The 11,836-nt window shown below is 41.9% G+C and overlaps 1 protein-coding gene across 1 annotated transcript; it reads right to left on the reverse strand.

The window, feature by feature from the left end:
- Nucleotides 1–2,940: 2,940 nt before the first annotated feature.
- LOC127005966 (uncharacterized) lies at nt 2,941–10,424 on the reverse strand. Its single transcript, XM_050875440.1, has 6 exons — nt 10,260–10,424; nt 7,330–7,544; nt 5,914–6,031; nt 4,486–4,674; nt 4,060–4,180; nt 2,941–3,730 (listed from the first exon to the last, which is right to left on the reverse strand). The coding sequence occupies exons 2-6, from the start codon at nt 7,442–7,444 to the stop codon at nt 3,464–3,466; spliced, it is 810 nt and encodes a 269-aa protein (XP_050731397.1). The 5' UTR covers nt 7,445–7,544; nt 10,260–10,424; the 3' UTR covers nt 2,941–3,463.
- Between the last annotated feature and the right edge of the window lie 1,412 nt (nt 10,425–11,836).

An 11,836-nucleotide genomic window follows, 5' to 3' on the forward strand; every position in this document is an offset into this window, starting at 1 on the left:
TGGTTTAGGAACTATCAGCTGGTGCTGAATCTCAGCTTGGGAGATAAATGTTACAAAATTTTGCACGAACTGGCAGCATGCCCTCTACTGGGAACTTCCCCCAAAGAGTTGACAATGGCAGATACATCTCCAATTTTCCCTATTCTAGTAATGCCTCTCAGTCTCAGCACATTCAAATCCTTGCCTGCCAACACTTTCTCTCTAAGGCTGCGTTTACACCAAGCACGTCGCGTCCCGTCACGTCACGTCACGTCACGTCATCGCACCCCACCCCACCCCTTAACAACACTGATTTTGAATGGGATATTGAAAAAACGTTTACTTCCACCCCGTCCGTCCGTCACGTCGCCGTCACGTCGTCATCATCAAAGTCAATATATTGGTGGCGATTTCGGTGACGTGGGCGTGACGTGACGTGACGGACGGACGCGACGCTGCGGTATCCTAATACTTGTCCATCTTCTTGCTCCATTTCACTGGTGGTCACCCTCTCCCTCAATCCTGCCCTCCCACACGCTCTCCACATAATCATCCTAATTCAATCTCTTCACATGTCCGAACCCGAACCATCTCATAGTACCACATTTCACCCATCCAATCACTTTACAGTCGACTCCTTTTGCTTTTCAACCCTATCAAAACTCTCATATCTACACTTAATTACTTTCTCAGTAAATATGGAGATTCACTATGTGCCTCCAATATTGCCCCCATGAGAACAATAACCTTTCCAAAGTCTCACATACTGTTTTACTTTCCTAGTTTTACTGGCACATCATACATGTGGGTGGGGTCCAGGGGGGTGCAGCCCCCCTGGTTAGGAGGGGGGTCAAGGGGGTAGAAGCTCCCCCCATTAGAGGTTAGATTATGTAAAGTTCGGTTGGAGTAGTTTAAATATGCTTCCCCACCCAAAACCCCCGATTTCCCACGGGTCCTCCAAGATCGTTAGGGGAAGGGGATTAGGCCTTTTTCTTTACTTGTGCCTTCATATTATGGTTGAGGGACATGTATTTCGTCCCTTAACTATAATATGAAGGTGTAATATTGTAATTTGGAGGCAGGGAGTGATTCTCTACAATTATATACCACTTTCTCTGTCCCATTTTGATACACCACAACCATCTCTTAGACAGCTCATTTCCAATGCATGCCTTTCTGCTTGCTGTGTTAAACTTTATGCCATTGTCTATGATGCATATGATAAGAGATAATATTATTATGTCTCATACCCTTTCCTACCCCCATGCTCATACGTTTTCCATTTATAACCCTCAGCACACCTATTACCTGTCTGCCCTTCACGGATGTCTCCCTCGATGCTCCAATACTTGTACAAAACTTTTCCTACTAGGTAATTAAATTAAATCACTTCCTCCGTCTTCTCCCCAAGCTAACCTTACACTCTACACTAACTGTATCTGTCACGCAATCAAGCACGCATACACTTGGGAGCACACTGACTCACCCCCTATGCACCATTTTTTTTTTACTCATCTGAACAAGTCTGCAAGCCAGCCTTCTTTTCATTCTAAGTAACTCTGTCTTTTCTATGTAAATCTATGTAAATCAAGCCCTCTTATTCTCTATGTGTACTTCTATCACGTTAGTATTCTTTATTTCTCATCTCATTCACTGTCTTTGTCTCTCTCATCTCATTTTCATTCTAAGTCACTCACTTCGGACAATTTACGGTTTCACCCAACCAACGACTTTCTTGCGTGGTTCATGTTTTTCTGGTGATAGATGTAGTGAAGATGGGTCTCCGGGTGGGGGCTAGATTCTGTCAAGCTGTGCAGACATCTGTAGGAAGGTCTGTGTACACTTGAGAGCTTTGAAGGCTGTGTTGGGGCTGAGGGTGTCGCTGTCCTGCAGGTCCTCTAGAGTTGGTCTGTGGATGTTAAGCCTCAGCAGAATCCATCGCTGTTTGTTTACCTCCGCTGAGTCTTCGCCTGGCTAACGGCACACGGCCAAGACCAAGACCAAGAGGACGACATCATTGGGAATATTTATTTGAAGATAACCACATTGAAGAAACAGAAGCAACAGTACAGAAGTTTTGGATAATAAGAGGAAAAAGAACGAAAGAAAAAGAGGAAAATAATAGACCCAGACAGTAAAGACACATCAGGGAGTGCCGTTACAAAGGCAAAACTCCCGACCCATAACTGAACTGAACCGTACTTATATTACTTAGTAAATGTTGTATTTGGGGAAGTGTATTTGAGCCCTTCCTTGATCAAGACACCTTTGTTTTTTTAGAACTACGTATTCCGTACTGAGGCTGGTACTGTGGCGTAAGCAAGGATCTCAATATCATTACTATATTGTTTATAATTGTTATCACCATTGTTATTATTATTAGTTATTATTATTATTATTATTATTATTATTATTATTATTAGTAGTAGTAGTAGTAGTAGTAGTAGTAGTAGTAGTAGTAGTAGTTATTATTATTATTATTATTATTATTATTATTATTATTATTATTATTATTATTATTATTATTATTATTATTATTATTATTATTATTATTATTATTATTATTATTATTATTATTATTATTATTATTATTATTATTATTATTATTATCATTGTTATTATTATTATTAGTATTATTAGTAGTATTATTATTATTATTATTATTATTATTATTATTATTATTATTATTATTATTATTATTATTATTATTATTATTATTGTTATTGCCATTATTTATTATTTTCTCTTGTATTTTGTGGTGCTGCTTCTGCGGTTGTTGTTGTTGTTGTTGTTGTTGTTGTTGTTGTTGTTGTTGTTGTTGTTGTTGTTGCCGCCTTCAATATTCGGATCACATTGTTATTATCAATGAACAGTGAATTGACGCACCTGGTGGGACACAAAAATAAATTCTGAATCAATGCAACAAAAACGGACATCAAAAGGTTAGGAAAAAACAACAACTTAATGTAGATTACACTGAAATATTTTAATGCACGGCATAAATCAAGTATCGCCTCACAGTCACACTGAGTTGAATTTTTGCAAGTCGGGGCTCGGTGACTATCCTGACATCTTGATCTGTACAGGAAGTACATTCTGCTGTTACAGTCAGGATACAACTCCCACTCTTAATACAATACGAATTTGCTAATTTTTAGAAAATATATTTGAGACCGAAGGTCAATAATAATTATTATTACGTACGTCAGTCAAACGTTGCTCGTCAGGAGAATCAGCTTTGAGCATGTTCCTCCTCGTCCTGCCGCGGGTCACGTCACGAAGAAGATTTAGATCCACGATTCACGAGGTGCAAGCCACGCACTGTGAGTATAACCATGCCAATGGCTGGCACCGCACGTGCAAGTAATGAAATAAAGGTTTACGAACACAATAGCAAAGCACAAAGGAAAAGACTGTACAAGATACAGGAAACACCATTGTTTTAAGAGGCACTTGGTCTGGCCTTTCAAGTTAGGAGCACAGTCTAAAAATCTTGGAGTGTGGGTAGGAAGTCTTTGACAATGTCTTTCATCACACTCATGAGCTCGTCAGTTTTCAGAACATCCCCCTCTGGCTTGGTAGGACATGCGACATAATTTATGAGTCCAACAAGAGTTTTGTCGAGGAAGTCATAGTACTTGCTCTTGATGAGGACCTCCAGGCGTTCCACAATGTCTTGACCGAAGGAAGGAACGACGAGGTCCACCAACTGGCCCTGGTCCGTGCCCTTGTTCAGGTTTTCCAGGTGAGTCTAATGAAAAATGTGCGGGAGGAGGTAAGGCAGTAGCACAGGTGACTGAGTACTTAGCAATATACACACGCGGGTTGCAAAGCCTTTAGCAATAACGGCAAATCCCCAATGGCCTGAGAAACCTGACGACCATGTTAACTAAACCACGTGAACTAACCACTCTTATGGTAGGACGCCATATTTCTGTAGACAATTCGTTATCATTATTATTATTATCATCATCATCATTATCATTAAGTTAAAGCCAGGAAGGAACAAAAAAGATATGTCATGTGTGTGTGTGTGTGTGTGTGTGTGTGTGTGTGTGTGTGTGTGTGTGTGTTCCTTACCTCCATTCGTATGAGGTCTAAGTCGTAGTCGCTGGTATTTGCCACAGCACACACTCCGGATGGTATGACTTTGATCGTATAGTTGACGGAGACGGTGACGAGGAGGTCATGGAGGCGGAGGCTGCGAAGGGTTGCTGTTAGCACATCATTCTCGCGTGTTCAGGGCCCACAAAAAAAAAAAAAAAAACTTTGCCCAACTTTTTATCTATGTCTTTTCATTTATTTATGTATTTATATATTTATGTCTCTGTCTCTGTCTAACCTCTTTTCTTGTATGTCCATCTCTGAAACTGTCTGCCTGTATAATATCTCTCTCTCTCTCTCTCTCTCTCTCTCTCTCTCTCTCTCTCTCTCTCTCTCTCTCTCTCTCTCTCACACACACACACACACACACACACAATAAAAACGTTGCCTACAATAACTTACTACATGGGTCCCTCTCCATTGAACGGGAGGTTGAGGATGTGACCGCTGGAGGTATAGGATCCCACCAGGAGGCTGATCTTCTTCCAATCCAGCTGGAGGGCCGCCCTACGTTCAGCTAATCCAGGGTCCAGCGACGGCTTCACATTATTTAGCCCCTCAAGGTAGAGATCCGAGAGGGAGATGGCGATGCTGGTGGGGGGAGGGAGAGGGTGAAGCAGGCGAGAGTTAAAACCTGACGGACACTTTATTTTTTTTTTTTTTACGGTAAAGGACAAAAATAAAAGGAAAAACGCTAAATACCGTCCCTATGAGAAAGAGTTCAGAAGAGTCCATGGCCAAAAGAGAGGTCAGTTATTTCGGGAGGAGAGGTGGGTGTCTCGATATACTTGCCATCTACATACTGAATTCCATGTTTACTAATCTACTCGGCTCACTGACACACTCTTTTTTTTAGTTGTTTTTTTTTTTTTTTTTTACGTCGTGGCCTATTGCGCCGGTAGCCTTCTTCCCGGTGGATCCTGATGGTCGGCCCAAGGCAGTATCTCTTCCTTTATCATTGTGAACTAAAAAGGGAGTTTCAATGTCAGCAAAATTAATATAACTGGGTTTATAATATGAACCCCCGCAGCACAGTGACCAATAGGTACTGCTTGGACCTTTCCGTAATTTCTCTCTCTCTCTCTCTCTCTCTCTCTCTCTCTCTCTCTCTCTCTCTCTCTCTCTCTCTCTCTCTCTCTCTCTCTCTCTCTCTCTCTCTCTCTCTCTCTCTCTCTCTCTCTCTCTCTCTCTCTCTCTCTCTCTCTCTCTCTCTCTCTCTCTCTCTCTCTCTCTCAGACACACACACACACACACACACACACACACACACACACACACACACGTTATCGAGTAGTTACAGTTTTCTGGGTTTGTGACAGAAACAAAGCAGCATAATTGGAGCAGAAGAATACAAAGGAACAGGGAAGGACGCTGATCTTATTGCCAGTACTCGACTTATGATCCCCCGGAGCTACTGGGATTTTTTTGTCTAACTCTCTGAACCTCACAAAAGATTCCTTGTTTCACCATGATATCCCAGCTACAGCGACTAAAGAATCTAGCTTGTGCCTGTAAATATGTAATCCACTTTTAAACTGGGTCATTGTTACGTGACGCTTGCTTGAGAGTATCTGCATAGGTGCAGCGCTCTGTATAAAGGAAATTATTCACTAAGGACTGGTTGAATAAATAGTCTTATAGAACCCTCGCCGATGACAATATATTTAGGTGTCTTGTGAAGCCTTGGAGACCGTCAAGATTAATGGGCGATTTCTTTTGAACATTTCTACGAGGCAAAGATTGGAAAGCTCTCGTTCTCCTCGTTCTTGAGGCACACCGTTTCTCTTATTATGGTGTTCTTCGTCCGTTTGTCTGCACGTTCGCCCTTACCTCACTTGATCTCCGGAGACAATGTTGATCGTAGGAATACCCGGGAAGGCCAGGGTCTCGTACTGGTCCAGCACCTCCCTCAGAGACGCTAACAGCTCCTCAACGGGAAACTCGACTTCTGAAACCCCGTGTATTGACGGGAGGTTAATAAAAGTAAATGAATAATTACATAAACCTCCAAGAATTTTTTGTATGTATGATAATGTTCAGGTACCGATAATCATGAATATTTTCTGGTGCCGTAAAATATTAAACAATTTTTGAGAAAAGAAAAAGCTTCAATAAAATGTACTAGATGCAAGTCTTCTTTCAACACCTCTCACATTATATCGCTCTCCTTAAAAGAAAAATGTTATTTGAGCTTAAAACATATTAGATGAACACGAAAGAGTGCCAAATAACGGAGCCTGGTCCAGGGCCATGCTCGTAGTGTACATTTATTGGAAAATAAGACGGAACAGCTTCCATCCCGGAGTCAAGGGCGTCCAGACAGCCCGACGCCCACCCAAGCTTTCGACACAAAGGGTGAGCGGAGATATTCCCTCCTACCTGCTGCTCCTTGAACACAATTGCATGTTTACAGTTTTCATTTTGTACGTCTGTTTAGAATTCTCTCTGTCTTATCTTGGTAGAGGAATAGCTTTTCGAGGGCCCGTCATCTCTCCATTCTCTCCTTTCAGTGGTGGTAATGGGGTTAATCTGTATCAGTTCAGACTCAACAAAGAAACAAATCGATGGTGGATGAGTGGACCAAGTTTGGCGGTCATCTGGGGAGTGCCACTACGATAGATACCTTCAAGAATAGGATATGTAACTTGAGGGATAGGAAGGATAAGTGGGGCTAAGTTTACAGGAGCTGTCCTTCATAGGCCTACCGCTCTCTTGCAGACACAATGTTATCATATTCTGTTTGAAAAGCTCGCGTTGACTTTGATGATTGAACAGCTTAGATTTAGGATGGTCGCTCTTGAGGTAGTGCTGTGCAATCATTTAGATCGAATAAATTTGTTATGCTATCATGCCCCGAACCCAACACTCACTTGACAATCTTGTGTACGCAGCAAATATGTTTCTAATAAGGACAACTTGCAGAACTTTGGAAAGAGGGCGATGTAATGGGAGGAGAGGTGCTGGAGGTAGTACATTTGCATCTATGTTCTTTCTGGTCGAATCACATGATTATAGAGATTTTACTTATTTGTTTATTACATTCTTTATCACTATATTATTATTTTTTTTAATGTGAAAGTCTCTTGGCTGCCATCTTACAGAGGTTTAAATAAATCCCAGCAGTCGTTATTCGCCTTGGCTACGGGACACACTTCCAGTTAACATTGGTGGCAGGCGGCTTTTGGAGAGTGATCCATTAAACCAACAAACAAGACAAAATTAATACTAAATGTATCTTGGCCTAACCTTGAGTCTCCTGGGCTGCCTCAGGGACGTGCTGCTGGGCCCATGACGCAGGGCTCGCCGCCACCACTAGCAGCAGCAGCGCCAGAACCCCTCGGTGCGTGGCAGGATGACCCATCGTGCGGCCTGAAGGCTGGGGTGAGGGGAGGAGGGAAGCACGTGGCGTGTCTGGGCCCCAGCCGGGAAGGTATATGAGGCCTGCTACCTGGTTCTGTAGACTGAGAGGAAAAGGCTGCCACTCTACTTGCGGAAAACAAAACTGACTATTATAGTGTTCCTGTGCTGAGATGGATAGATAGATAGATGGAAAGAAAGACAGACAGATAGATAAAGAAAGAATAGGAAAGAATTAAAAGGCAAACAAGCAAACATAGTCTTCAATGGATATTAAGAACGTAAGGACATAAGAACGTAGGAGTCTGCAAGAGGCCGGTAGGCCTGCATGAGGCAGCTCCTTTGAACCTAAGCTCCCGTGTATCTAACCCCACCTAATATTGCTGTCCATGAATTTATCTAATCTATTTTTGAATGTGACAATTGTATTGGCACTCACCACATGACTGCTAAGTCTATTCCACTCATCCACCACTCTGTTAGTAAACCAATTTTTGCCTATGTCCCTGTTGAATCTGAATTTATCCAGTTTAAACCCATTACTTCGTGTCCTACCCGGTTCTCTTACCAACAAAACCTTATGAATATCCCCCATATTAAAGCCCTTCATCCATTTATAAACCTCGATCATGTCTCCACGCACCCTTCTCCCTTCTAGAGAATTCAAGTTTAACTGTTTGAGTCTTTCCTCTTATAGCAAGTTTCTCAACCCCTGAATCATCTTAGTCATCCTCTTCTGCACCGATTCTATCATTCTATAATAAGGTGACCAGAACTGAACAGCATGGTCAAGATGAGGTCTAACTAATCCTAAATATTCTATATTTGAGGAAGACTTCGGCGATTCTGGGCCCCGATCCACAAAGGCTTAGTTCGTAGTTTTGGGCCCTTAGTGCGTAGTTTTGAGAACATTGAGATTCACAAAGCTCGCGCTGCATAACTACCAACTAATCGATGACGTCACGGGTTACCGCGCGGATCTACAAACGTTTACCGCGCTCTGTGTGACGTTAAATTTGTTGTTAAATAACTACTGCCTCGGAGCTGACGGTAACGCTAACAATATTATCAGATTTACGTATAAATGCTTATAAATCGCGTTTTTCAACTTGAAATATAACTTTGCGAGTAGAGGAGGCCCATTTCTTTATAAAATTATGAGATATGCACCCTTTGAGAGGTATATGATTAGTGTGGGCGGTATGGCAACACCCGGTCGGGGGATTGCAAGACCTCCCTCCTCTGCCTGCCGTGGAGGATGGCTTGGCGACGAGGAAAAGTTGCCGAACTTTATGTAATTTCTGATTTACTAGGGAGAATTTTGCGTTTTCCTTCGATATGTAGATACAGAACGCGTTAATTTACCCATACATGTCAACAGAACGATCTTACAATATATAATAGCGAAGAAATCCGAGGCATATAGATGCCCAGACTCAATTCTGCCCGAGGCTCAATTTTGTCGATGACAGGGGCCTATATTTTTCCTTCCCCTGTCATTATTAATGAATCTCAGGTGTCGCAACTTGGTGTGAACATGCCCTAAGTATTCACCTGTGGAAATATATTGATGTATATGTGATTGGTATCCTATTTTCTGAGAAAAATGAGTGTGCGATCATGGGTGTCGGAGTGCTGCTCTGGAGGATGGCTTGGCGACGAGGAAAAGCTGCCGAACTTTATGTACTTTCTTATTTAATGAGGCAAATTTTGACATGGTCTTTGTCATCATAATAAAGAATGATGATCATGCTAGTTCTAGACGCCATATCAGTCGAAAAGAACCCCACATGCACGAGCTTGAGCTGAGATAACGGCCTTCACCCAGTCACGTCATACCCACCGCTGTGTGCCAGGCGAACGGCTTCACGTACTGTCGCCTTATCTCCAGGCTATCAGGAGGAGCATCACACTGTCCTTAAGTACCCTCATGGTTTGATTAACTCAACCACACTGGCTAAAGTATATCATCGACTATTATATACCGCCAGTCTCATGTGTCAAACAAGCACACACAAAGGGCTACAATTAACAGTAACCTACGCCCGCCGGCCCTCTGAGTTGGCACCGCTGCTCGCGACTCTCAGGCAAGGCCCATGGACGGAACACGATGAAAACTTGTTGTCTTTTTAACTTCATAATCTGCCTTTCAGCATACTATTTTTGTGAGATCTTTTATTTTTTTCCTTAAGTCAAACTGCGTCTTGTGGCTTCACCTCGTTCAAAGGGTTGTCATGATATAAAAGAGAAAATATGACGGCCATGTAGCGTTTTAACAATTAATTGACAATAGAATCTGCCATAGCGATAAATTATGATGGGAATATATGACTTTTGGCTGTAAAAAATGCCAGTTGCCGATACCGATACTGATACTTCAAAAATAACCCGATAAAACCAATACCAATACCATGCATCGGTACAACCATGATGGTGATGGCAATGGTGACACTACTACTACTACTATTACTACTACTACTTTTACTACTACTACTACTACTGCTACTACTACTACTACTGCTACTACTACTACTACTACAACTACTACTACTACTACTACTACTACTACTACTACTACTACTACTACTACTACTACTACTACTGCTACTACTACTACAGCTACAACAACAACAATATCAACTACTACTACTACTACTACCACCACCACCACCACCAACAACAACAACAACAACAACAACAACAATAACAACAACAACAACAACAATACTACTACTACTACTACTACTACTACAAATAATAATAATAATGATAATAATAATAGTGATGATAATATTCGCCTTAATAATAATGTAATTTACCAGATCGGGCAGGTAAGTTAGTATATACGTATTGTGTCGATCGCTGCGTGGCTGGTCGACTGGCTGGCTGGCTGGCCGAGGGTGTGGGTCGCACTGGTGGGGGCTGACCCGCTGCCTTGCCTCGCCCTTGTCTCAGTGGAGCTCAGTCCTGATAACACTGATAAAAACTTGCATTTGCCGGTCAGTCAGCCTCTTCCAATCCCTCCCCCACCCCTCCCTCTCCCCTAATCCTCTCAACCTACCCGACTCTAACCATCGAGGAAAGACTGACAAAAAAAGCAACTCCTGAAACTTTCGACGTCAGGAAATCATTTGAACCGCTCCGCTGCAACACTTTTTTTTTTGTCACGGAATAATGAAGGGTAAATCAATACGCGCTTTCAGTCTGTTATGTTCCGGCGTTATCCATTACTGCTTTCATCGCTCGCGCTGAAGTGGCTTGCGTCTCGGGGGATGATAAGGGAAAAGTTAATTGGGTATTCGTTCATCAGCAGATAAGAGTCAAGGTTAAAGAGACGATCGAGGGCTTTGTGATAACGGGGAGCAGGACAAACATAATTAGGTTAGGCATTTAGAGGAAGCATTAAGGGGCTGTTACACTGGGCAAATTTTTCGTGGATCTTCACTCAAACCACGATTTCCGCTGGCGTGGTTCTCATTTCTTTCTTGTTATTGCCGCTGCTGCTAATGGTGAGTAATACCGTCATCCTTCGGTGAAATCTACCGTAGCTTTGGAAGATTGTGGACGCGTCAGAAAACCACGGAAATATGAGAACCACGCCAGCGGAAATCGTGGTTTGACTGAAGATCCACGGAAAATTTGCCCAGTGTAATAGCCCCTTTCGACGTGTTCCCTTTTTTTTTTTGTTACAGTAAAGGAGACAGCTCAAGGGCAAAACAAAAGAAAGACAGCAATAATGAAAAAAAAGCCAGCAAATCACTCCTATAAAAAGAGTTAAGAGGAGTGGCCAAAAGAGAGGTCAATTTCGTTAGGACAAGACATCAGGTAATTCTAATTGAGGAACACATGTAACAGGTAGAGTGAATATCAGTGTTTGAATTATTACTTTAGACTCAACTTTGAAGATGAATATTGTTGTTCCCTTGAATGATTTACATGCAGATTTCTGGAGGGTTTTGGTCCTTCATTTAGTTTCTGTTTTTGTTTGGTATTGTTCTCTCTCTCTCTCTCTCTCTCTCTCTCTCTCTCTCTCTCTCTCTCTCTCTCTCTCTCTCTCTCTCTCTCTCTCTCTCTCTCTCTCTCTCTCTCTCTCTCTCTCTCTCTCTCTCTCTTTTATTTTCTTTAATTTCTTTTTCTTTCCTTCCTGCTTTTGTTATCTCCTCCTATCGTTTTTATTGCTTTTTATCTTTCTTTCTTCTTCTTCTTCTACTTCTTCTTCTTTTTCTTTTTCTTTTTCTTATTCTTTTTCTTTTTCTTCTACTTCTTCTTCCTTTTCATCTTCTTCCTCTCCATCTCCTTCCTTTCGTTTTTTTTTTCTGTTTCCTTGTATTCTTTTCCTTGCCTCACTTCACAGAAACGTCACTTCTGCAACATTTAACACACACACACACACACA

The sequence above is a fragment of the Eriocheir sinensis genome, chromosome 31 (assembly GCF_024679095.1).
Source record: "Eriocheir sinensis breed Jianghai 21 chromosome 31, ASM2467909v1, whole genome shotgun sequence".
NCBI classification, from domain to species: Eukaryota; Metazoa; Arthropoda; class Malacostraca; order Decapoda; family Varunidae; genus Eriocheir; species Eriocheir sinensis.